This window comes from Puma concolor, chromosome C1 (genome assembly GCF_028749965.1).
Source record: "Puma concolor isolate L17-30 chromosome C1, mPumCon1.1.hap2, whole genome shotgun sequence".
Classification (NCBI taxonomy): domain Eukaryota; kingdom Metazoa; phylum Chordata; class Mammalia; order Carnivora; family Felidae; genus Puma; species Puma concolor.
In genome coordinates this window covers 103,383,722-103,411,495 of record NC_141674.1, presented here as the reverse complement: position 1 = coordinate 103,411,495, position 27,774 = coordinate 103,383,722, and the positions used below count along the sequence as shown (strand labels likewise).

Here is a 27,774-nt window from a genome sequence, read left to right as displayed (position 1 = left end):
CTCTTTTTAGTCTGGAATAGATGACAATCCTCTATGTCTCCAGAGTATCGCATGCTACTTCTATCAGAAAACTTACTAAAATCATGTAACATGTGATATGCAAGTGATGAATCACTGGGTGGTACTCCTGAAGCCAAGACTACAATGTATGTTAGTTAACTTGAGAACAAGATAGATAAATAGATAGATAGATAGATAGATAGACAGACAGACAGAAAAAGGAAGGAAGGAAGGAAGGAAGGAAGGAAGGAAGGAAGGAAGGAAGGAAGGAAGGAAGAGAGAAAATCATGTAACACGTTTCTTGATGAGAAGACATGGGTCGTTCATCTCTGTAACCTTAGTGGTGAGGCCAGTGTCTGGCAGGTGCTCAATAAGGGTGAAGAAGTGAATCCATGTCTCTTGTTTGCCACCATTTGACTACTGTTCTACTTATACCTACTAACAAGGTATAGAAATGAGTCCTGTTAATGGATACCATTGAAGACTCAACCCTAAAAGGAAAACCTTTGGTTGTGGAGGCAATAAAGTCTTGGAAATCATGAAGGTCTACTCTAAGACCTTAAAAGGGAACGGTGCAGCTGGTATATTCTCCTATAACCTTGAGAACAGGTAAATGACAAGTGACAAATAGAGTATCAAAGGCACCTACTTGTCCCGCTCGGCCAGGGCCTCAGCGTATTGGTCAGGATTGACCCGGTCAGTTGGTACATCTTCCCTGTCCTTGGTGACTCCCTTCAGTTTCTCCGAGAGCTCCAGGTTACACTCTTTCTCTGCTTCCACCAGAGCTGCCATCCGCGCAGCCTCATCCTTTGCTAGCCTGGATTCCTGCAAAAAGAATGAAAAGCTGAGAGGCTTTTACAGAGCCCCACCTAAGTTAGGAGCCCTAGACTGTGGACACTTGATGAGTTGGGAAGGAAAGTATAGGGACAGAAAAGGTGAATGCCAGGAGGCAGAGCAGTAGGGCAAGAGGTGAAAGAGGCCCCGTGCGCATGGACTTTCGGAACTCCTGCTCACCTCCTGTAGAAGCTGGATCTTATTCTCCAGGAGCTCGTAAACATGCTCTGTCTCCTGCTGTCTCTCCTCAAACTGGCGCCGGAGCTCAGCTTCATTATGGCTGTTGAGATTCTCCACATCAGCCCTACAATCAAGGAGCATTAGCCAGTCAGAGCTAGTCATATAATTTAGCAAGTGGACCCGTTAAAAGTTGTTTCAATAATTCAGAGTCATACTGAAATGAAGCATTTTTCCCTCTGCAATTATTTGTGGAATTGCTCTTTCCAATTTTTCTGGTAATCTTTCAGAACTCTAATTTTTTGTTGCTTGTCAATCAGAATTTACTTGACTTTCTAGAGGCTTCATTATTGCTATTGCTTCAAGAGGAGAGTCTTTCATTTGGGAGGTGGGCAGTCATCAAATGGTTCAGAATTCAACATCCGTGTTCATTTGTCCTTGGTCTCTTCCATTTAGACTGTTCTCCCAGAGTGCTTTGCTAATTCTCTGCCGTTCTTGCTGTTTGAATTTAAAGTGTTCCTACCATTTAGGTCGCTGGGACAGAATATCCATTTAGGCAGCCATAGAAATGCTCTCCTCCTTTAGTCATTAACCCACAGTCTATCCTAAATCTGGCCTGCCGATCCAGAGTTCTATCTAGTTTTCCCATGGTCCCATGCAGAGAACAGACATTTAATCTGTGGAAGCTCAGGGTTCTGGCCCAGTTTTGCTTCTCTGATGTCCTCAGGAATGAATGTCCAGGCGCTAGCATGTAGGGGGTAAGGTGTCACCAGCTTATTTATAGCTAACAACAGCTGTCCTTGGATGTCTGAGGATTAACAATTTGGAGGCAGTATCAGGTGCTGAATGATCTTAATTCCGGTTTGGTTTTATTCCTGTTTTAAGCCATTTGTTGAGAACCATGGACTGTCTTCTTGTTCTCAGGGCAGAGGACAATATTAAGCCTTCACAGGTTCATGATAAATCAAAGCTGCTCCATCCAAGCCCAGGGGTACTTTAATATCTGGCTCAGAAGGTTGTGTCTATGAAGACCAAAGGGGACTTTCCCAAGGATTATAGGATCCTTTGGCTGATAACGGACACTACTCGGCACCACCCCAGAGGCTATATTTATCTTGAGTTCCCATTTTATGATACATATTTGGGTAAGTCGAGGGTCTTGGTTGTACAAGGGACACAACTCAAGAAAACAGCCCAAGACCTATAAATATGCAGACCTCAAGAATCATCAGTTTTTACCTTGACTTCATATTCCGTGACAAACGCAATAAACAACAGTTAACTACGATATCTTGAGAATGGAAGTTATACATTTTCTGAGTAACTCAGCAAGGACTGCCTGATTTAATAGGCGACAGCTGTTGTAAAGTCACATGGGCCTTGAACTTGAGGCCAGAAGATGTGGGCTCTGCCACTCAATTGAGAAGACTTTAACGTACCTTAGTTTTCTCGTTTCTAAAAATAGGGATAATGCCACCTAATTAAAAGTTGAACTGACATAAAACATTTTTAAAAACCATTACACAAATATAAAAATTTATTTCTCAATCATTGTATGTTTTCCAAGTCTATTAAGCTTACTTAATGCCTTAGTAAGTCTTTAGTAATACCAGCATCGTGTATATAATTGAGTCTAGTTTTGAGTATTCTCATCTTGCTGGACTGTCATCCTACCTATCAAGAAGTACTGTAAAGATAAACAATGCCAGGTCAGATTGAATGTATACTAATTCCAGGATGGAATCTAAAAATTATTTTGAATAGAAATTTTAACAATACTTGTCATTTAAAACTAAGGGTTTTTTAATTATAAAAACTATAAATTATAAAAGTAACCATTTTGACAATACAAAAGTATATAAAGAATACAAAAGTATACAAAGAAAAAAAACAAGACCTCTCCCCATCAAAAACTCTAATCTCACTTCCTTGATACAAGTAATGTTAAAGAGTCTGGGATATAACCCTCCAGTTTTTTTCTGTGTATAATCAAGCAAACACAGGTAGACACAGAAAAGACTGCCTTTAACAAAGGGCCTTATGCCATAAACATCACCCAGTACTTTTCCCCCTTGCTTAGTCTATCAGGGACTCCCACCAAGAAAAGAATACAGAACTAAATCATTCTTTTAAATGACTGCATAATATTCCACAGTATGGTTATGTCAAAATGTCCTCAACCATTGCCCTGTTGATAGATAGCTGTTTCTATGCTATGTTTTGCCATTTATAAATAATGATGCAGTAAAAATACTTCTACATTTATTCTTTCATTCTCATGCTTTTATTTATGAGGGATAGATTCCTTCTAGAGATTATCTGGTCAAAGGAAACGTGTATTTTTCACTTCATTGCCAGTGCCACATACCAAATATGTTGCCACAATTCAAACTTTCATGAGCAGTGTGTGAGAGTGTCCCATTCCCCCCAAATCTATGTCAGCCCTTGATGGTACTAGCAGATTATTTAAAAGGAAGTTTATAATCTTAGGCCTGGTGAATTTCCAATCTATGCAAGGCCTGTCAGATTGAGTAACAGAGAGAGCCAAAGGGAAAGAAAACATATTGTTTCAGTTCCTCAACTGGACACAGCATTCAAATGCCAGAGTTAAGGTGAAGGAATTTGATTTCAAATCTACTGTTCTCAGATTAATAAACCAGACTCTGAAAAGAATCAAGAGCTCAATTGGTTCAAACTGCAACTCACCATGTTTTATCTAGATGCTGTTTCTTGTCCTGGAGTTCTCGTTTCAGGCTCTCTACTTCAACCTTCAGCTCGATGTTCTGAAAAGCACACAGGCATTAATCATCATTAACTGCCACAGACCCTCTATCCTGGAACCAGGTTCCTACTTGAGTCCTGCCTTGGTTCACAGCTTCTCATTCCATCCCAGCTCTCTTTATGCCTCTTGACATAAAGGAGATTCAGATAGATCAGTATCCCAGTCAAGAATGGACTGTACAGCGTCAGATTTCCCTGGAGCTACTCATCCGTTCTCCCAACCCATTCATTATTGTCCCTGGATGACGAACACCACCCAAGCCTGTTTGTTCTCTAAAGCACTGGACAACGGCATGTATGTTAAAATAATTTTTTCTTGGAGGACCTGGTTGGCTCAGTTGGTAGATCACACAACTTGCAACCTCAGGGTCATGAGTTCAAGCCCCAAGTTGGGCGTCGAGTCTACTTTAAAATAATAATAATAATATAATTTTTTTATTATATAAAAAATGTCAAATTGCTATATATAGAATTATATTTAAATATAACTGGGGATTTAATTTTTAAAGAAATCATGTTGTGGGGTGCCTGGGTGGCTCAGTGGTTAAGCATCCAACTCTTGGTTTCGGCTCAGGTCACGATCTCACGGTTTCGTGAGTTCAAGCCTCGCATCAGGGTCTGTGCTGACAGCATGGAGCCTGCTTGGGATTCTCTCTCTCCCTCCCCCTCTCTCTCTGCCCCTCCCCTACTTATCCTGTCTCTCTCAAAAATAAATAAACTTTAAAAAAAAAGAAATTATGTTGTGAACATTTTTGAAAACAACACCCTGCCTTTATTGTTACATTGGACTTCCATAAATTGCATTTGCTTAAGCTGAGAGGGGAATCTGATGGTAAATCTATGAAGGGGACAATTAATTTTTATTGAGGTGAAACAGCAACAAATTGTGACTTGACAGGCAGAAAAAGGAAATAAAAACATCCCAAGAGAGGTAAAGCAGAGATTTGGTGAACAGAGATTTGGTGAAACAGAGATTTGGTGAAATGTTCATGGATTGTTCAGCTTCAGTGGCCTGGTGTCTGATGAGGAGTGGGAAAGGAGTATAGAAAATAGTTTGCAACTAGTTTGTGAAAGCCATGCTAAGAAGACTGAACAGTAGTCAGTAGAGAACAAGAACTCATCAGGGAGCTTTAGGCAAAATATTGCCATGATCGGGTCTACCTGAGGAAGGAGTTTATAGTAGATGTAAAGAAGATGAATGAATCAGGAGGCAACTGCTCAGATTAGAGACAGGGACTGTCTGGCACCAAAGAAGCACAGGGAGAAAGACTCAAAAGGCATTTCCAAGGCAGAATCCATGAGGCTTTCCTGCTTTGGGAGAGACAGGAAGGAGCAGAGACAATGCTGAGATTTCTAGCATGTGGGTGATAATGCACACTAGTAACTAAAATAGGGAACAGTAAAAGAGGAGCAGGTGTGTAGGGGAACCTAAAGAGGGGTCTAAAAATACTAGTCAGAGATTTATTTTATTAAGGCTTAGAGCAGAGTACACAGAGATGAGTTAGTCCCTTCCCTGAATATATAGTATTAAGCAGGGAGAATTTTATCAATACTATGTGATGGACTTCATCAGATGCACCTCAGTTTTCCCACAGGTATACTGCGATTGCTTTCTTTTTTGATGAAGATAATAATGTCTATTCCACAGGGGACTTTGTGCAGATTCAATGGGATGAGGTACATAATGCACTTAGAATACCTAGAACTCTGCCTTGCACACAGCTGCTCAACTATCTTTGTCCCCCAGCTAACTAGTGCCAGTCAAGAGACCTCAGCCCCACCAGGAAAAGTATTTAAATCTGAAGGAAGGAAAAAATGGAATGTTAGCTACACTGGAATTAAAAGAAAAAAGACAAAATCTGAAGGATGCAAATTCTGTTGGCTCTATCTTTTCCAAATCCTAGATAAGAAAATGGAGTCAATACTTGAATTAATTTGGCCAAAGATTCCAGGCCCCTCATTTTAAAGATAAGGAAATTGAAACTCAAAGAGTTCCTCTAAGATAAAAACAACAATCAAATCCAGCACTCCATTTTTGCTCTAGCATTTCAGCCACAGATCAGTTCAGGAAGCACGACCAAGTTTTGCTTGATTTAGTAGAAGGTGGTAAATTATAGAATTAGGGAATGTGCCTAATGTATTAGGCAGTAAGTATAGTGGTTAAGAGCACAGGCTTTGAAGGTGATAAGGGCTTGGCAAGTCACATGCCCTCTCTAAAAGCCTCAACCTCCTCATCTATCAAGGGCGGGTAGGGGAGATCATAAGGGCACCCAACTAATTAGGATGTTAAGAACATTAAGCGAAATAATGCACAAAATGTACACTGCGCAATACAGGGCATGCAGTAAGCATTCAGAAAATGTTAGCTATTATTAACCATAAAAACCAAAATTTGCCCTCTCTGACTAGGATAGCTGAAGTTCTCAACCAACCACATGTTGAACTAATATTATGTCATGGAAAGGAAAGAAAACTATTACACCAAAGGTAGGATATCCCAGTCACCTGCACACAAATACACACCCAATCTGAACAGTCTTCACGTGAGCATTACCCTTCTGAGATAAGTAGAAAAGAGAAAGGAAAGGAGCGAAAGGAAGAAAAGAATAAAGAGGAAAGACAAAAAACAGAACTACCTTCCTTAGGCTTCAGCATTATGTCTACTCAAGTCGACAATGAAGTTTATGAGGCTCATAAGGAACTGCTAAAATAGTTTCATCTCCACCAAATTAGGTCCTAAATCTTATGATCAGTGATTCCAGTGGATCAAAGCACTTTCATGGGTGTCACAAAATCGACCATGTGGAAATGCAAGTGCAGGCCAATTTCCAGCATTATGAAGGTCCAACCCCTCTTCTGTAACCTCTTTCTGCAGAAAACATCCCTGTGTACTAAATCAGATTTATCCATTCTCCACTAGTAAATATTCATATGTAAATTGTCAAATTCTAAGTACAGCTGGAGTGGATCCCAAATTAACTGCATCTGCTTATTTTACCACCAAATCTTGCCAGCTCTTTGTCAAGATAACTGAAGAAATTTTTGTATTCAAGAAAGAAAGGGGTGGCTGGGGTGGGGGGGTGGGTGGAAGAGAGAGCCTCTTTTTTTTTTTTTTTTTTAACATGTCCCCAGAGGAGTATTCCCCCATCTAATTCAAGGGAAAGTTTCAGTGATGAAGCTAAAATTAAATGATTAGAAACAGAACTACAATAAACTTTCATTATAATGAAACCCATATTACCTACAGCTTGAGAATTGGGCTAATGATGAGTTTATAGATTAACAGTGTTTAATCAGACTTCTCTATGTAGGCAGCTTGTTTTGTTTCGGGAAAAATCACTTGACCAGAGTCCTAACAGCAAGTGTTAAACACAGGATTCTCAAGTCATTTCCACCCTGGTGTTTATTGCAAAGTTCAACACACAACTGGGTACAAAGCAACCAGCAGTAACCAGTTACCTGACTCTTCTCCAAGGCTTTAATTTTAACTCTACAAATTGTTCCACTGCTCATAGAACCCCAAAGTGACTATCTCTTCTAAAAACAAGATTTTTCAACTTCTTGCCCCAATAGAAGCTACAGCAGAGTGAATTCTAAAATGTTATTTACAAATGAGAAATGGTTTTTTCCCTGACGAATTTAAAAAAATCTTAATGCAAAATGTTATCAATCCTTTCAGAGTTAGAGTAGTAGCATTATTACCAAATATATTAACTAGGTTAATAGTTTGTACACTATCTCCCACCAGTATTCCACAAGTCACTTTTAGAAGTGGGGAAGGGAGAAGTTTAAATTGAAAAAGTGGGGTGACAGCCAGGCAGTGTTAATGGATCTGCCCTGACTCCTGTAGACCCTTCTCCTCTACACTTAACACACTCTTAGTGTGGAAATGAACTTTAAAGTTCTCTTGGGGAATAATGAAGATGTTCAACATGTATTTCTTATACTTAGTATGCCTGCAATCCAGTTGAGAAGAGAAGAGCTTTTAATATTCATTTAATTAATTTAAATTCTAAAGGTATTTGCTAGGGAGGTGGGTGGGAGATGGGCTAGATGGGTGATGGTTATTAAAGAGGGCACTGATGGGGTACCTGAGTGGCTCAGTTGGCTGAGCCTCTGACTTTGACTCAGGTCATGATCTCATGGTTCATGAGTTCGAGTACCATGTCGGGCTCTGTGCTGACAGCTCAGAGCCTGGAGCCTGCTTTGGATTCTGTGTCTCCCTTTCTTTCTGCCCTACCCCGTTCGCACTCTGTGTGTCTCAAAAATAAATAAATATTAAAAAAAAAAAAAAAAGAAAGCACTGAGTGTTGTATGTAAGTCCTGAAATTACTGAATTCCATTCCTAAAACCAATATTGTACTGTATATTGGCTAACTGAAATTTATAAAAATAAATAAGCAAATAAATAAAGGTATTTTCTAAAAATACTAAGATACTAAAGGTGACCAGTGATGAGGAAGTTCAGATATGGCCTAACCCAGGGAAACTTCATGGGTGAGTAACATATAGAAGGGTGAAGGTCATTGTAGATGAGGAAATATGACAGTAAGATAGAAACTGCTATATAATCCAAATGTACAAGTGCCACTCAGTAGCTGACTTATTTCAAACATAAATATTTGATAGAGCAAAATTCTAGAATAATTAAAAAATTTCCATCAATTGATGAATAGATAAACAAAATGTGGTATACCCATACAGTAGAATGTTACTTGGCCATAAAAGGAATGGTGCATGCTACAACATGGATGAACCTTGAAAACAATATGCTGAGTGAAAGAAGTCAGTCACAAAGAACATAACTCTGTTTATATGAAATGCCCAGAAAAGGCAAAACCACAGAGAAATAAAGAAGACTGGTGGAGGGTGGTAGACTGGGGGGAAGGGAGGAAGGGGAAAGGGGAGACAGGGGCATTGGGGAGTGATGGTTCTTGAGTGATGAAAGTCTTTCATCTTGAGTGATGAAAATATTCTAAAATTGACTGCTATGATATTTGCACAACTCTGAATAGTATAGAAACATTGATGTGTAATTGAATTGTATACACTTTAAATAGGTGAGTTGTAATGGTATGTGAATTTTATCTCTATTAAATTGTTATAAAAATGTTTCAAAAAGTCCTAGGAATTTATAATAGTTATAATTAAAGGATAACCATTGCAAATAGCTTATTGCACATGCACTTAGAACAGTATCTAGCATATAGAAACATCATTACTATATCTAAATTACAAAGCAAAACTACACGATCTCCAAGCTTCTCTAACAAAGATTAGCACTGGGTATTTCAAAATCTCTTTGTAATCTCTCCCTTTTCCATGGTTACCACCCTGTGAGGTATTCCTTCCTTCTCATTGGGATCAGAGCAAATAGTCTCATTACTGGTCTCCCCAACCTCAGCCTCTCCACCATTTAAATTTTTCCTAAAGCATATTTCTCATTAGTTTACTCCCTTTACTAAAAAAACTTTTAATGGTTTGTAAAGACACAGCAATTAAATTTTACTGAGCCTGATAACGGAATCCACTCAAAATCTGACCTTAACCTACCTATTCATCTTCTCCTATCACACTCCACCAGCCTGACTGGATCTCTCGCACATGTCCTATGCGTTCTCATTGCCCTGTCACTGTCCCTCTTTCAGCTTCATCCTTAAATGCCATCTCCCTTGTAAAGCCTTACTTTACCCCCCCTTAGAAGTCATTTCTTTATTTTTTTAAATTTATTTATTTTGAGAGAAAGAGAGAGTGTGTGTGAGAGTGAGGGAGAGGAACAGAGAGAAAGGGAGAGACAGGATCCCAAGCAGGCTCCACACTGTCAGTGCAGAGCCCCACCCAGGACTCAATCTCCCAACCCTGGGATCATGACCTGAGCCAAAATCAAGTGTTGGATGCTTAACTGACTGAGCCACCCGGGGGCTCCAAAAGTCATTTCTTATGCCTCTGGTTTTTCACATCATTCTCTTTGTATTTTAACAGTTGCACACTGTAAAAGGCTTTGTAAATCTACAGGTCTTATTTCTCTGCCGTAGGGACAGAGAAAACGATGGTGCCTTGGAACTAGCCAGGTGTGCTCTTTGTTAGCTTCTGCCTTTCAGCTTTGTGAGGGTGGGACATGGGCTTCAGGGCAGGCAGACCTAGAAAGGCAGAAATGCCTTTCTGCCACTTATTAGCTGGGTGACCTTTTCTGTGTAAGTTCCTTTGCCTCTTAGAACCTAATTTCCTCAGTGATAAAATGGGGTGAGAAAAATTATCTTGCGGGGCGTAGTGAGGGATAAATGAGATAACCTATGTAAAGTACCCAGCACAGTGCCTGACTCACAAAACTAGCAGTTGTGATGAACCTGAAGTCCTCCCAGGTCTTTGCACTTGGACGCATAGTAAACACATTGAATACGCAAACCAACAGACTGCAAATGAACCAGGGACAAATGCACTCCAGGGAGAAGTGGAATGACAATGTTTGCTGGATGAATAAAAAGGTGACAGGATAATGCTGTGTACTTGTGCAAAAAAACCCACTTTTTATCTGAAACCTTTAAAAGATTTTCTCTGCTCTAAACAAAACATTCTCTAAGAGGTATATTGTTAGCCCATTGGAGACAAAAGGTTACTAAAACTGAGGCATAAAGAAGAGAAAGAATTCTGAATCCAGCTTAGAATTCCAGCCTCCTCTTCTTCCTCTGCCCTCCCCACAAAAGGGCCAAACATACTACTCCTGTGCACTACACCGAGACTCAGAGATACAAATTAAGCTCTTAAAATGGACATTTGAAAGGGAAAATTGACCATGGACCAAGTATTAGATGCCATTAAGGAATTACTTTTAAGCTTTTTGTGTACAATAATAATAGTGTTGCCGTTATGTTTAAAAACAAAGCCCTTATGTGTTCGAGGTATATTCTAATGTCGTTCCAGACACATTTCTAGGATGTCCCAGAGCTGCTGTAAGGAGGGGAGGACAGAGACAGCAGACTGTTGGTACCTGTTGAAGCTGGGTGGCAGGACACGGGTCTCCAGGACATGGGACAGGTACATAAGAGTTTCTCTTCATCTTTGTATATGTTCAAAAATTTTTATAATAAAATGTCAAAAGGGGCATTTTCAACATTAAAAGGTAAAATGTTCATTTTGTTTGTTTGTTTTTTGGTTTTTGATTTCTGGCATTACTAAGATCACTAATAACAAAGAACATTTGGCTCCCAGGTGAAATAGATCAAGGGGGTTAACTTCCGGTTATAAAATAAGTCACAGAGATGAAAAGCACAGCATGGAGAATACAGTCAATAATATTGTAATAATGTTGTTCAATGACAGGTGCTAACTACCTTACCATGCTGAGCACTGACTAATGTACAGAATTGCTGAATCAATGTTATACACCTGAAACTAATATAACAGTGAATGTTAATTGTACTTCAATAAAAAAAATTAAATTAAAAAAGTTAAAAAATAAAACAAAACAAAAAAGCATTTGGCTCCCTATGGTAGCTCCTTTTAGCCACCAAACTTATATAGAACATTGGTGCCCTATTTCCCAAGATTGAGTGATAAAGAAAATAAACCTCCCTCTAAGTGCCTCTTAAACTTGAGAGTCTCAGAATACAAATGGATATGGGGTCATAGGGAGGAAGGAAGAAATGTAGAAATAAATTACAAACAAGACTCTATTGGAGAGGAATCCGCACCTTCCTTAACTGGTAGACTGGACGAATTCAAACTAATTCACGGTTCTCTCACTTCACCTCTTACCATTTCCAGTCTCTTCAACCCCGATATTGCCTCACTCACTCTCTTCCTCCCTCTCTGCCACTCACCTCACCCAGCTTGGACTGTACCCTTTTGGTCCAACACAGGACCAGGATGCCATCAGTGGTTCTCCAGCAGCCATTTAAAAAAAAAAAAAATTTTTTTTTAACTTTTTTTTTTTTGAGACAGAGAGAGACAGAGCATGAACGGGGGAGGGGCAGAGAGAGAGGGAGACACAGAATCGGAAGTAGGCTCCAGGCTCTGAGCCATCAGCCTAGAGCCCGACACAGGGCTTGAACTCACAGACTGCGAGATCATGACCTGAGCTGAAGTCGGACGCTCAACCGACTGAGCCACCCAGGCGCCCCTCCAGCAGCCATTTTTTCTGATAACCAGAACTCTGAGTGATGGTAGCCTATGGCAAGATAGTCTCCAAGGCTCCTTCCAGCCTCTGGTGGTACCACTCTCCTCTCCTCTAAACCAAGAGTGTGTCCTTGGGAGTCATCAAGTCTCTACCAGAGCTGCTCTCAGCCTGTGATGGCTTCTTCCCTCTTTGTAAACCTGTTCTTCACTACTGTTAGACTCTAGCATTCCCTCCTCTAGGAGATTGTCTCCAACCCCCCAGTCAGAACAAAGAGTTCCTTTCTCTTCACTCCCACTACACTTGTTTATAACTAAGAGGACTATAATTTAACACCCATACTGGGACTCTTTTCAAGGTGAAAATATTATATTTATACCATAATTATACCAGGACAACAGGCAACACTGGGACTATCCTGTACATTGGGATGCATGGTCATCTGAAGCTTGTCTCCAGCATAGCAGTCACTTCACTCTGCCCTGATGAGTTATTTAAAATGTCCAGCTCCCCCTCTTGATTTTGATGTCTAGAAAAGTACTGTGCTCTCAGTAGCTCAACTATCTGTTTTGGGGATAAACGGTTTATCACCAGTCTTGAGCTCCTACCTCACATTTTTGTTTCTGTATTTAACTTCATGCAAGCATGTGGGTGTTTCAATTAATCTTCAAGCACCTTGAGGACAGATTATATCTTATTTTGTATCTATCACAGTTTGCTGCTGGGGTAAAAGCAGACACTGAAAGAAAGAAAGAAGCTGGACTGCACACTAGCATACATTTGTTGATAAAATCAGCAAGTAAAGTACATCCCGAAGATTAAAAGTTGCTGGAACCAAAGTTCTTCCCATTGCAGTTCTTGACCTCTAGAAGGTCTCAGTGTAGTAAGAGGTGAGCTGGGGTTGGCACGTGAAGGAAATGGGTATCGCACCTTTGCAAGACAGCAGGTTACAAGCCAGAGAGGAGAATGCTCTTCCATATAAGAGTCTTTGAGACAAAAGTAAATATGGCCAGGTCTCACTTCAAAGCAATTCTATAAACTAAAAGAATTCAAGAAGAAATAGATTAGCCGGAGGAAGAGTCTCTCAAAACCTTGTGAGCAGACCCTCTTATAATTTGTGATTATTCAAAGTGAAAACTAACTCTCAGTGGGTGAGTTTTATTTTAAAAGCTTCTCTTTTTTGGGGCGCCTGGGTGGCTCAGTTGGTTAAGCGTCCGACTTCAGCTCAGGTCACGATCTCGTGGTCCTTGGGATCGAGCCCCGCATCGGGCTCTGGGCTGATGGCTCAGAGCCTGGAGCCTGCTTCCGATTCTGTGTCTCCCTCTCTCTCTGCCCCTCCCCCGTTCATGCTCTGTCTCTCTCTGTCTCAAAAAAAAAAAAAAAAAAAAAAAGCTTCTCTTTTTTGAATCATACCCCTTCCAGGGAAAGTGTAGTTCATAAATATTTTTTTCTGCATGCAGAGTTAAATTTCTTTTCTGGACCTCACTGAAACCACTGGGGCAAAGCCATAGATCTATAAAATATAAAACAGGGTGAAGTATTGAGTATTTTCTAAAATTTTTTTAATGTTTATTTTTTGAGAGAGGGAGACGGAGAGTGTGAATGGGGGAGGAGCAGAGAGAGAGGGAGACAGGGATCTGAAGCAGGGTCTGTGCTGACAGCAGAGAGCCTGATGTGATGCGGGGCTCAAACCCACAAACTGTGAGATAATGACCTGAGCTGAAGTCGGATGCTCAACCGACGGAGCCACCCAGGCGCCCCACTACTGAGTATTTTCTTAAGGGTTCTATGGGTTCTGACCAAGGGATAAATGGCTGGTCCCTACTCAATCCCTAGAAACACATTTTAGTAGCTTCCAAGTGAGTTCTTTTATGGATGAAGTTTCTTTCCATTCACACAGTTTTAAAGCAAAAATTGAACTCTAGTGGGTCTAAGTATTTGGTTCTGTCATTAAATAACTGTGTGGTCTTTGACTAGTCACCCCTAAAGCTTTCTGTTTTTATACAAAGAGACTCTCCCTGTCTCCCGTAAGAACTGTAATATAGCCTGCATCCCTCGCCTTAGCTGATGTGAGACACCTAGCCAGAAAGTGTTCAAATGCAAACAGTAAAGTCCTCAGACCCCAGGGCAGAGGAAAGACTTTATCCAGAGTGCAGTCCCTGCCTTTCTACAGATTCCAGGTTCACTGTCATCCACTAGCACAGTTAAGCCCCAAATTAGACACACAGGTGGCCCCAACATGTGACAAGTGTCCTTCATTGTCAGGGAAAGGACAGTAAGGCAGTGTCCTAGCCTCAGTAACCAGAAGACTACAAGGCCAGGGCACTCTTCTGCCAGACACTGCCTTAGTGTCCAATCCTCCAAAGAGATGGAAAAAACCAAGTGGAAAAGTTTCAGTTTATACAGTACAAAATACAAGGATCTGCATCCAAATACAAACTCCACTATTCAGGTCACTGAAGCCCTACCCATGTCAGTCTGTAGCAGAGGTGTGAAAACAACACCATTTCCTTCCTGGACCAGTTTACCTTGGTTAGACAAACACAGACATCCATAGCTGAGTAGGCACTTAGGCCATGGATGGATTCTCAGGTGATCAGATATTTGGACAGACACAGCCAAGGCTCATGTGTTGGGGCACAGGAAGAGAAAAAGAGACAGAGAGACAGAGACAGAAAGGGTGCTCATTGGGCAGAGGACAGGGTAGCTGATTGTAAGCTTTGTTTATTTGTATTTTCATCTAATATTTACTGAGTATCTACTTTGGATGGGCAAGGTACTCTAATAGGCACTAGAAAGAGCAAGGCAGAGGCAATCACGGTCCTCAGGGAATTTATAGCCTATGGTGGCAATTAACCAAATGATTATAATAGAGGGTAATAAACGGAGGAGACCTAGGGGCAAGTGGCTGGCTCAGTTGGAGCATGCAACTCTTGATCTCAGGTTTGTGAGTTGAGCCCCACGTTGGGGGCAGAGATTACTTAAATGTGAATTCTTAGGGATGCCTGGGTGACTCAGTCAGTTAAGCATCCAACTCTTGATTTTGGCTCAGGTCACGATCTCATGGTTGTAGGATGGAACCCCATGTCAGGCTCCACGTCGTCTCCATGCTTGGGATTCATTCATTCATTCATTCATTCACTCTCTCTCTCCCTCCCCCTACCCCTCTACCACTTGCGTTCTCTCTCTCTCTCTCTGTCTCAAAAATAAAAGGGGAAGATGAGTTATGGCGATGTATGGAATGCTCCCTTTTTTGGCAGCTGTACCTGGTTGTAAGTAGCCCACTGGTCAGTTAGGGCCTATGGATATTTGGAGGTGGGTCACCTGATAGGCCTGCCTGCATTCAGCCAGGTGGTCACTGTGGGCCCTATCTGCATTCCACTTCTCAATTCTGTTTGCCTAAAAGTGGCCTCTACATACATCACATTGTACCATACCACTACCCTAAGTACCAAGTCCTTTATCTTCCCTTGGCAGCTCTGTAGTTTCAGATTTATAGCTCTCCTTCCTGAAAGATTAGAATGAGGGAGCTGGGAAGAAGAGCAACCCAAGTTAGACTCAGCTCCAAGAATGTTTCCTGGGAGGCTAAAGCTAGGAGTTACAGGATTTGTGTATCTGCTGCTGTTTATACCTCCACCTGCATGCATTTCCATTTAGCTATCCAATGCTAGGTCTCCTCTGTTGTTGTTGTTGTTGTTGTTGTTGTTTTAAGATTGCATTTTTTTAAATATTTATTTTGAGAGAGAGTGAACATACATGCATGGGGGAGGCACAAAGAGAGAGAGAATCCCAAGCAGGCTCTGCACTGCCAGTGCAGAGCCCGATGTGAGGCTTGTTGCCACCAACCATGAGATCATGACCTGAGCCAAAGTAAGGTGTTTAATGGACTGAGCCACCCAGGCACCCCAAAATATCTGACATCATATAGGTGTTCAATAAACATTAGTTTCCCCAAAGGTGGTAAGGCACCTAAAACACAGGAAGGAGAGAGAGTTCTTTTTGGCCAACCCTGAGTTTAGGAACCCAAGAAAAGACAGATGAAAATGAAGTGTCTGGATTTTGATGGTGAGTGAGCTGGTGGGGGGCGGGGCATACATGAGAAATCACTGTACCTTCTACTTATTTTTGCTGTGCACCTAAAACTGCACCAAATGATAAAGTCTATTAAAAACATGGGGGAAAATATGAGAGGTGTCTCGGGCTTGTTTTATTTAGACTCTGAGCTCAGAGGTCCCAATATACACACTGCCTTGGTGTTCACACTGATCTGTAACCTAAACCCTTCTCAGCCACCCCGTAAAAATCTTGGTGGGGTCCCAGAAGCCTGTTGATCTGGTCCAACTGAGCGCGCAAATGAGAAAATATACACATAAATACCAATGATCTCAGTGATTCTCTCCCCCTCCCAGCACATTCCTTAGCAGGATGAATCTCTCTCACTTGGCTGGAGCCTCTCTGTTCACAAATAGGCCTGGCCGGGCTTAATTTAGCAAAGTGCAGGCCTCCTGCGAAAGCCAGGGGTGAGGCTGGAGGCCTGCAATCCCCAGGACACCTTGTGTGGAGACAGCAACACAGCCCCACTGAAGGGGCTGCAAGGGATACTCAGAATGATCGTTTCCCCCAGCCATTTAGGAACTGGAGCTCAGGGGAACCATCCTGTGTTTTCTTTTGACTTCTCTTTGGGCAGCAGGCATAGAATTGGGATAAGCAAAAATTTACTTTGGAGTTAAAAGTATAAAAACTATATTAATTTTTCTATAGATAAATTGGTACCCAGGAAACCTATGGCCTACTAAATATTTTAAAGTTACCCGTGGCATCTAACACGATCTGACATTCATGCCCAGATTCAGCTCTCAATTTTTGGATTGTCACTTGCTTTGATCTATTCTCCAAAAAGGATAAAGCCACTTGTCGGTATTCTGCAAAGTCCAGGATGAAGTCCATTTCTCACACTGAAGCTTGCACTACACACTGGAATCGAAGTTCTAACACCTGGCAGTCACTCCCTTAGAAGCCTGGCTGTGTTCTGAAGCCAGATGCCATGATCAGGCAACTCTCCTGAAGTTATACCTCTGCTTGGGACCAGGGATACCACTTAAGACTGTGGACTCCAAGCTGTCTTGTCCAGGATGGCAACCACCAGCCACCCGCAGCTACTGAACACTTAAGATACGACTAGTCCAAAGTGAGATGTGCTATAAGGATTTCAAAGATGTAACACACACCGGGTTGCAAAAACTAACCACAACTGCAGAATATATAAAATCTCAATAATTTTTAAATATTGATTTTATGTTGAAATGATAATATTTCAAATATGTTATTAACATTAATTTCGTGTGTTTCTTTTTACTTTTTTTGTAGTGTGGCCACTAGAAAACATTTAAAAAAATGTTTTAAGGTTTATTTACTTTTGAGAGAAAGAGAGAGACAGAGGTGTGAGCAGGGGAGGGGCAGAGAGAGGGGGAGACACAGAATCAGAAGCAGGTTTTAGGCTCTGAGCTGTCAGCACAGAGCCTGACGTGGGGCTCGAACTCATGAACTGCGAGATCATGACCTGAGCCGACGTCAGACACCTGACTGACTGAGCCATCCATGTGCCCCTAGAAAACTTTAAAGTACATCTTATCTTTCCATGTGTACATTTCTTAGCTCCTTCTAAATTATAAGCACTTTGTGGTTGGATGGGTCTCAAACTTCCTCTGTAGCCTCAACATAATCCTCAACAGTGCTGAGTCCGTAATGGAAACTTAGAAAGTTTGTGGATTGACTGCAAACACCTAGAAGTGGCAGATCACCCAAATCTGAGCCTCTGTGTCCTTGATTCTAAAATGTGGGTGGTAGTAGAGTCCACCTCCCAGTGTTATTATGGGGAAGAGAGCTTGAGAGGGAACAGGGGCTGGAGAAAGGAGGCATGGAGGAGGAGAGATAGGGAGACACCTGTGGTTTGCATTACAATTCTGTTGGACAGTTGCTGCTCTCTAAGTTGTTAGGTAAAAGATGTACTAGTTTGAAGTACATTGCACGAAGACATGCTCTGACCTGCGTCACAGTTAATTCTGTGGTATAAGAGCACCGCTCAGAGTTTTTATGGGGTTATGGCATTCATCAACCAACAAAATACACAAGTGACTCCAGCTAATTATAGGTGAAGCAAAACTATCTAGGGGGTGATTACAACCGACACCAGGTGACTAAACCAAAGTCAGATCACTATTCTACCCAAAGTATGTTCAGACAGTAAACTCCAAGTGTCAGGAAGGCACAGACCCCCTGTATCTTCTCACCATTGTGTCCTCATTGCTAGCACAGTGCCCATACACAGATGATTATTTATCAAATGAAGAGATGTTCAGAATAAAAATATAACCCACTCAAACAATTCTCACTGTCAAGAACTTCCTCTTCTTACACTTTCTTTTCTCAATTTGTTTGCTTTCTACTTCTGTCAACCCTTCCCTTGAAGAGACTGCTCAGTTCTGGGAATTTCCCCTGGAATGCTAGCTTCTGGACATCTCAGGTGGAGGAAACAGCAAACGATGGAGAGGCGGTCCCCTTTCCACCTTTTCTGTACAGATGGACTTCACCTGAAACTTCTAGGTATTTGCAGTCAATCCACAAACCTTCTAAGTTTCTATTATGGGCTCAGCGCTATTGAGGATTATGTTGAGGCTACAGAGGAGGTTTGAGATCCATCCAACCCACAAAGTGCTTATAATTTAGAAGGAGATAAGAAATATACACATGGAAAGATAATTTCTGGCCAGGCATTAAGTAACAGATGCCAAATAATGTATCTGAACTGTAATTGTTGAGAGAGCACAGAGAGTGAAAGATGATTTCAGGCAGCTGCGATGAGGAACGAGCACCTGAGCAGATGGAATCTGAGTTGGATGCTGAAACCTGAGTACAGGGTTTGCACAAGCAGACAAAAAGGATACAGGTAATCCAGGTGTGAACAAGGATGTGTCGGCTGGAGTTAGCACACATGAGGGGAAGTAACTGACTCCAGAAACCTGTTTGAAAATATACAAAGTGAGAATACAGCTTGCTTCCTACTTCATTAGGAAAACTGAAACAACTAGAACAAAACTCCGACAGTCTCCTATCACCACATCCATCCATTCACCAGCATCTGGGCTCACATACCCTGTCTTTCCACTTGTGACCACAGATCAACTGTCCATGCTCCTGTCTAGAGACAAACCTCCCACCTGGCATTAGGTCTCATTCTCTCTGCTGCTCAAAAATAACATCCAGAAAGTCTCCTCTCTCTCCTCCACCAATATTTCACCTTCTACTGGAAAATTCTGTTGGTATACAAATATGTTATTTTCCATTTATCTTTTCAAAAATCTTCTATGGACCCCACACTGTTACTAGGTACTATCCTGTTTCTTTGTTCTCCTTTGCAACAAAACTCCTCAACATACTCAGTAATACTCACAGACTCCAATTCTCTCCTCCTTTGTTAAACTGATACAATCAGGCCTTTGCCTCCAAAAGTCCATCAAAAGGACTCTAATCAAAATCACAAAGGGCATTCGTGTTGTTGAATCCAAAGGTCAATTCTTAGTTATTACTTGACTCTCATCAGTGTTTCAAAAGGTTGATCTGGCCCTCTTCCCTTTCTCACTTCCTTTATTTGGCTTCCACAACTCCAGACTATCTTGGTGGAGAGTCCCACCTCGCTGGTTGCATCTTCTCCTTCTCCTTCCCCCAAACTTCCTGTCAGAGTGACCCAGGGCTTATTCTTTGGTCGTTTTCTCTTCCTCCTTGATAGGTCTCACTCCCTTGGTGATCTCACAGAAATTTCATGGCTTTAAATACCAACTATATGCTGACACCCCCAAAATGTATATCTCCAGCCCAAGCCTTTATCCAGAATATCCACAACTCCAGACTTATTTTTTTAATTTTTTTTTTAATGTTTGTTTATTTTTGAGAGAGAGAGACAGGGCACAAGCGGGGGAAGAGCAGAGAGAGAGGGAGACACAGAATCCAAAGCAGGCTCCAGGCTTTGAGCTGTCAGCATAGAGCCCGATGTGGGGCTCGAACTCACGAACCGTAAAATCATGACCTGAGCTGAAGTCGGATGCTTAACCAACTGAGCCACCCAGGCGCCCCAAGAACTCCAGACTTATGTATTCAACTGCTTACTTGACATTGCCATTGGAAATGTTCAACAAATATCTCAAACACAAAAGTCCCCAATTTACTCCTCCTCTCCACCCTCAAACCTACTCTATACATAGCCTTCCCTATCTCAGCTAGGGAAACTCCATCCTTCCATTTGCTTAGGCCAAAAGCTCAAGGGTCTTCCTTGATTCCTTTCCTTCTTTCACGTTCCACAGCCATCCACCTGCAATCTCATTGGTGTCTCCTTCAAAGCCTATCCCCACATCGATTGCTATTACTTTAGTCCGATCACCACCATCTCTTCTGTCAATTACTGCAGTGGCTTCTTATCACCAGCCTGGCTGGTACCCTTGTCCTTCTACAGCCTATTCTCAATACCATAGCCATAATGATCTTTTCAAAAGTCAGACAGGACTGTCATTGGTCAGATCATTCCTGTGCTAAAAATCCCTTAATAGCTTCCCTTGTCACTCAGAGTAAAAGCTGAAGTCTCTAAAATGATCTACAAGGGCCACTGTGATCTATACCAGCCCCATGACCTCTGGGGCCTCATCTCCCAACATTCTCGCCCTTTCTCATGTTGCTTTAGCCACAGTGTTTTCTTTCTGTTCTCTGCCTGGAATATTTTCCCCCAAGTTATCTGTTTGGCTTAACTTCCTCATTTCCTTCAAGTTATTGCTTAAAAATCATTTTCTGTGGCAGGGTACCTGGGTGGCTCAGTCGGTTAAGTGTCCAACTTTGGCTTGGGTCATGATCTTGCCTGCTTCAGATCCTGTCTCTCTCTTTCTCTGCCCACTTCCCCTGCTCCCCGTGCTTCTCCCTCTCTTTCATAAAGAAAAAATAAACATTAAAAAAGTCATTTTAGGGGTACCTGAGTGGCTCAGCTGGTTAAGCATCCGACTTTGGCTCAGGTCATGACCTCACAGTCGATGAGTTCAAGCCCCACATCAGGCTCTGTACTGACAGCTCAGAGCCTGGAGCCTGGTTTGGATCCTGTGTCTCCCTCTCTCTCTCTCTGCTCTCTGCCCTCCCCTGCTCACGTTCTGTCTCTCAAAAATAAACAAACATTAAAAAAAAAAAGAAACCACTTTATATGGCATAGCTACTTTGGAAAATAGTTTGGCAATATAAGTTGAAATACACACTTATTATATGACCTAACAATGCCACTACTAGGTATTTACCCCGGAGAAATAAAACAAAGACTGGGACACGAATATTTCTAGCAGTTTAATTAATAATAACAACCCGTATGTTCATCAACAGGTGGATGGATTAAAAAACTGTATAATATTCATGCAGTGGAAGACTACTCAGCAATAAGAAGGGATGAACAACAACATGGATAAACCTCAAAATCATGGTACATGAAGGAAGCCCTATACCAGAACCACACTGTATTACTCCGGTTATACGAAATTCTACAATAGCAAGACTGAACTACAGACAGAAAATAGAGCAGTGGCTTCCTGCAGCCAGAGATGTGAGAGGATCAGCACCCATGGGACATATAGCAACTTCCTAGGGTGATGGAAACATTTTACATCTCAGTTGTGTTGCGGTTGTTGCATGGATATATATACACATTTGTTCAAATTCACCAAACTATACACTTAATACAGTTGATTTAAACAAAAAGATAAAAGAAAACAGCAATGATAAAGGAAGTGGCAATGTAAACAGTCAAGTGCAAAGAGTAAGCAAGGAGCTCGGCACAGAGACCACCATCCATGGCCTCAGCTCAGTGCTGAGGACTGTAAATGTTGTGAGAGTAAAACCCAGTAACAAATCTTCCTCTGTTGGCCACTAACATGTCTATCTACTTCCTTTTCCACCTCTTCCCTGCAAAACAAGTGGGAAGATTAGAGTCAAACATGGTTCCCCATGGTCCCTGCCTCCCAGGGTTCATGCCTTGGTGGAATCCCTTCCCCTCTAGTATGGGCAGGATGCGTAACTTGCTTCTAACAAGGAGAACATGGCAAAGGTCACCACATATCACTCCTGTGACTATGTTAAGTTTTAAGGCTCTGTTTGTCAGCAGACTTGCTCTAGAGCCTCTGCTGACTTGAAGAAATATGTGGCCATGTAGGGAAAGTCCATGGCAAGGACAGAGGTGGCTTCAAGGACCTGTGGGCAGCATCCAGCCAACACCCAGCAAGAAGCCAGGACCCTTGGTCCTCCCACCACAGGGAAATGAATTCTGCCAACAACCCATGTGAGTTCAGAAGCCGAATGTTCCCTTGTGAAGCTGTCAGGTGAGAATTCGGCCTGGCCAATATCTTGGTTATAGCCTAGTGAAACCCTGAGCACAGAATTCAGCTGAGTCCTGCCTGGACTGCTTACCCACCTAAATGGTGAAATAATAAATATGTATGTGTGTTTCTAAATTTCCCAAGGGGCACCTGGGTGGCTCAGTCACTTTAGAGTCTGACTTTGGCTCAGGTCATGATCTTAAGGCTCGTGAGTTTGAGCCACACATCGGATTCTCTGCTGTCAGCACAGAGCCCGCTTCATATCCTCTGTCCCCCTTCTCCCACCCCTCCCCTGCTCACCCTCTCTCAAAAATAAACATTAAAAAAATCAAATAAAAACAAATCATTTTCTAAAACTGGTCTCCCCTGACCACTTTTTGAGACCGCAACCTGCCCTCTTCTCTTAAACGTTTTGAGCCCCTTACCCTGCTCTACCTTTTTCTTTCTTTTCCCATGGGGACTTACTGTTTTCCAATATTGTACATATTTTATTTATTTATAACATTTACTGTTCATTGTCTCCTCATGGTAAAATACAAATTCCATGAGGGTTAGGAATGCTAGTCTATTCTGTTCATTGATATGAACACACACACACACACACAGACACACACACACATTCCAACCACCTCCAATAGCATCTGGAACATAGTGTGTGTCCAATAAATAGTTTTAAAACTTTTTATTTTTTAACGTTTATTTATTTTTGGGACAGAGAGAGACAGAGCATGAACGGGGGAGGGGCAGAGAGAGATGGAGACACAGAATCGGAAACAGGCTCCGGGCTCTGAGCCATCAGCCCAGAGCCTGACGCGGGGCTCGAACTCCCGGACCGCGAGATCGTGACCTGGCTGAAGTCGGACGCTTAACCGACTGCGCCACCCAGGCGCCCCTAATAAATAGTTTTAAATGAATGAGGCTTAATGCTTAGGTTTCAACTATGATGAACCTATTCTAATTGTCAGCAGAGACAGTGGACAACTAAGCACCATCTGTCACAACCTGAGACATCTAAAATCTGTTAGGTCACCTCTGAGTCTGTTCTTCCCCAAATTAAAAATTCCAAGTCCATCGCCCTTTTCTCATAAGCCTCATTTTTCCGACTTTTCAGTTTGAATTCTTCCCCACTTCCTCTGAACTCCTGGAGCCCCATACCAGACTGCACAAGTCTGGCGGGGCACTCAGGGATAAAGACAGCCTGGCTTCTATTACATTCCACATGGCAATTTGCACCTGTTCACAAGTGAAAATGAGGTCAATGGCACCTTGTAGCGTAAATACATCAGCGAGACAATGCCACCTCTTCCTGCCTCAATCTTGGTGAAAGCCTCTATGAAAATAGATATTTTACTACAGCTCCCTCTCTTCTCTTTGGTCAGTCCTGAATACAGTGTAGAGTTATTCACTAAAAGGCATCATTTGCATTTGAAAGGGTGACTAACTTTAAATTCTGGAGAATGTGCCAAGGCCTTGCTTATTAACTGAAGAATCAGGCCTGTGTAGCTGCTGGGATACCAGGTATACTCCCTGAGGCTATTAACGGCAAATCTGGTCCTGTGAAAAATGGGACAAGATACCACCTTCCTAGAGCTATAATATGGTTCAGATCAAGATATGTGTAAAATGCAGAGAATGGTGCCTGGCATGTAGTAAACACTAAATGGACAGACATCCTCTTCCCTGGGGCTTAAATGGGAAGCATTTAGCATTTATTTTCCATATGTATGTGTGAGTTCAGGGAGAGAGGATATGGGACAAAGGAGGACAGAACTGGCCTAAGAGTGGGGAAAATACTGATACCAGAAATGGGGCAAGACTGGGTCTAGAAACGTCTCCTGGAGATAAGTGACCTGGAAATAGAGGAGCAGTCCTCAGGCTGTTTTCCTCATGACCACTCATTTTCTTCCATCTTCCATCAAGACACTTGGGCACTGGTGACCTACCCTGACCTACCCGTGAAGAATTAGGGGAGGCAGAGAAAAGAGGGGAGGGAGAAAGTACGAAGCTAGCAGTTGAGGGCCAAATGAGGGCCGAGAAAGCCTGAGGTGGAGGTCCAGTTCTAAGTGATAGTACACCCCCTGACTGTAGCGATCCAGGCAAGCCACCTTATGCGGCCCCCGCATAACCAAGTTTTCTACAGCTGAAGGAACCCTTCTGATCTCACCCCTAGCTTGTCCAGGCTGGCAGGGCCCAGTTACTACTATCCTGACTCTCCTCCGAGTATCCAAAAGGTTTGGCAGCAAGCTGGGCTTCTCCACCATCCACAGCCTGGAAGGGATTGGAGAGAAACAACAAGACTTGGGATGGAGACTACTCCTCACTTCTAAGAGATCTGCTCCTCTGAGCTCCTGAGGCCCACCATCTTGTTTGATTTCTGTATGGGAAGACCCTAGGATCCAGCTCTGGACACAAGTTCCTGACTTTGGAGTGGAGTGATGGCAACGCAAACCTTGTCGTCAACTGAGCTGTGGCAGGTGGGAGGGACGAGGTTTATGTTTGTATCGAGCATATACTCAGCTTGACTAAAGAGAACCTGGATAGAGAGGCCTGCTGGAGTATCAGAGAGGGGTGGCCTCACAGAGGAGCTCTGAAATATAGCAAGAAAAGTATGCTCGGGGTGCCTGGGTGGCTCAGTTGGTTAAGTGTCAGACTTCGGCTTAAGTCATGATCTCATGGCTCATGGGTTCAGATGCTGCATCAGGCTCTGTGCTGATTGGGTGTTTCCCTCTCTGCCCCTCCTCCACTCTTGCTCTCTCTCTCTCAAAAATAAATAAACATTAAAAAATTTTTTTCTTTAAATAAAAAATAAAAAAGAAAGAAAAGTACCCTCAAAGGAATTGCGTACTCTGGCCCTCGGCCAGTACCCAGACTTTCCTTTTGCAGCTCCAGGCACTGGCTTTCATGCTGGCAGCCTCCTTCCATTTACCCTTACAGGCTCAGAGGAGGGCTTCCCCCTCAAGCCTCCATTTGGACTTTGTAAGGTGCTGTGTGCATAGAAATGTGGCTTCCTGCCCTTCATGGCACCAGGGCCTTGCATGAGGTTGGGAGATGAAAAGCTGGCATTACAAGGCAGCCAGTGTCTTTCATTTACTCCCAACCTCTTCAAGCCAAGTTTCCAAATAACAGGGATGGTAACTGCCCAGCGTAGCCCAAAGTCCGTTCTAAAGCTGCTTGGCAAAAAGCCACCTGACTATTACTAGCTCCCCACAGAACGGCATGTACCAAGTTGGAGCACTGTCTTCTGGTGTGTGGGTGGATTAGGTGCTATTTAACATGATAGGGCAGGCCCCTTTCCAGTTTGTACCAGCCCCCGCTATGGGCCTTCTCCATGTGTAACAGAGCCCCATTTCTCTATAAAGTTGAACTTGCTTAGAGGCCAAGAGCAGGAAGCAGAGAAGAAAAAAAAAAAAAGAGCTCATAATGGCTTATGGAAACATAAATGAAACGCCTGGAGAAGGGGTATATAGGCTGAGGAAATAAATATTTCCTTTTGTACACACAGAGTACAGAATCATTTATCTGTGATTTGCAGTAGTGCAAAGGAGAAGAAAGTCTATATGCTGACAAGCATATAACCCTTGAACTTTTGTTGAAGACCAAGGAAGTCATTGCAAATGCCTGGACAGGTAGCAAGGCCTCCTGGATTCCAGTCTCAACTTGATCATTAGGTTGCTCTGTGACCCTAGGCAAGTGACTTTACTATTCTGGGCCTCGGTTTCTACATATATATACATATATACATATACATATACATATACATATACATATACATATACATATACATATACATATATGTATATATATATATATATTTTTTTTTAAGTAAGCTTCATGCCTAGCACAGAGCCCACCATAGAGCCCACCATGGGGCTTGAACTCATAATCCTGAGATCAAGACCTGAGCTGAGATGAAGAGTTGGACACTTAACCAACTGAGCCACCCAGGCTCCCCTCTCAGTTTCCTCATCTTTACAATAAATTAGGGAAAGTTAAGTGAATGGTATATAGAAACTCTCCATATTATTTTTGCAACTTCTCTATGAATGTACAATTGTTTTAACATAAAAAGCTTTCCTAAAAAGTAAAGGGGTTACCATGTGATCCAGAAATTCCACTACTAGATATTTGCCCAAAGAAAATGAAAACACTAATTTGAAAAGATATATGTACCCCTATGTTTATTTACTGCAGCACTGTTTACAATAGCTAAGATACAGAAGCAACCTAAGTATCCATTGATAGATGAATAGATAAAAAGATGCAACACACACACACACACACACACACACACACTGGAATATTACTCAGCCACAAAAAAGAATGAAATCTTGCCATTTGCAACAACATGGATGGATCTAAAGAATATAATGCTACATGAAATAAGTCAGAGAAAGACAAATACCATATGACTTCACTTGCATGTGGAATTTGAGAAATAAAACAAACAAACAGAAATAAAGAGATTAAAAAACAGACAAATACAGAGGACAAATGTGTTTGCCCATGGGGGAATGGGTGAACTAGATAAAGAGGTTAAGACTACAATTATTGTGATGAGCACTGAGAAATGTATAGAATTGTGGAATCATTATATTGTACACCTGAAAGTAATATAACACTGTATGTTAATTATACTTGAATAAAAAAATATTGTTGGAATTACATTGAATTTACAGATAAAATCTATCTGGGGAAATGTGTCCTAGTATCCAAAACTTTTTGATTAATCATACTACTTTTAGTTTCAGAGTATAATCAATTTTTACTATTAAAAATTCTTTTAAAAAAATGTTTACTTATTTTTGAGAGAGAGAACGAGTGGAAAGGTGAAGAGAAAGAGGGAGACAGAGAATCCCAAGCAGGCTCCATGCTGCCAGCACAGAGCCCAATGTGGGGCTCTAACTCATGAACCTCGAGATCATGACCTGAGCTGAAATCAAGAGTCGGATGCCCGACTAACTGAGCCATCCAGGTGCCCCATAAGAACTATCCTAATTGACAAAATGTTTTGTCATTGTTTATGCTTATAATCCTCCAGTTTTTCTATAATTTCCTACCTACAGTGTCTCATCCATGGTAGCAGTTGAAAAACTGCCCTGAGGGGGCAGGGGAGGGAATAAAAAAAAGAAAAAAAAAAAAGAAAAACTGCTCTCTTGCATGCTACATGCTAAAAAGCATTCTCTATTATACTGTATATTAGCTATTTGTTAATTTTGTTTTTTTTTTTTTTTTTAATTTTTTTTTTCAACGTTTTATTTTATTTTTGGGACAGAGAGAGACAGAGCATGAGCGGGGGAGGGGCAGAGAGAGAGGGAGACACAGAATCGGAAACAGGCTCCAGGCTCTGAGCCATCAGCCCAGAGCCCGATGAGGGGCTCGAACTCACGGACCGCGAGATCGTGACCTGGTTGAAGTCGGACACTCAACCGACTGCGCCACCCAGGCGCCCTGTTAATTTTGTTTTTATTGAAAAAT

At 42.0% G+C, this 27,774-nt stretch overlaps 1 protein-coding gene across 24 annotated transcripts in view; it reads right to left on the bottom strand.

The window, feature by feature from the left end:
• PDE4DIP (phosphodiesterase 4D interacting protein) overlaps positions 1 to 27,774 on the bottom strand; it is a 226,816-nt gene that overhangs the window by 105,309 nt on the left and 93,733 nt on the right. For 22 of the 24 annotated variants that reach the window (XM_086717986.1, XM_086717969.1, XM_086717985.1 and 19 more), the window contains 3 exons: positions 3,718 to 3,794; positions 1,015 to 1,138; positions 650 to 825 (listed from right to left, as the gene is read on the bottom strand). In XM_086717986.1, the coding sequence (XP_086574112.1) occupies positions 650 to 825; positions 1,015 to 1,138; positions 3,718 to 3,794 (377 nt within the window). Of the gene's footprint in view, positions 1 to 645; positions 826 to 1,014; positions 1,139 to 3,717; positions 3,795 to 27,774 lie in introns of those variants that run through there. The other 2 variants (XM_086717982.1, XM_025935032.2) reach the window with 1 other exon arrangement.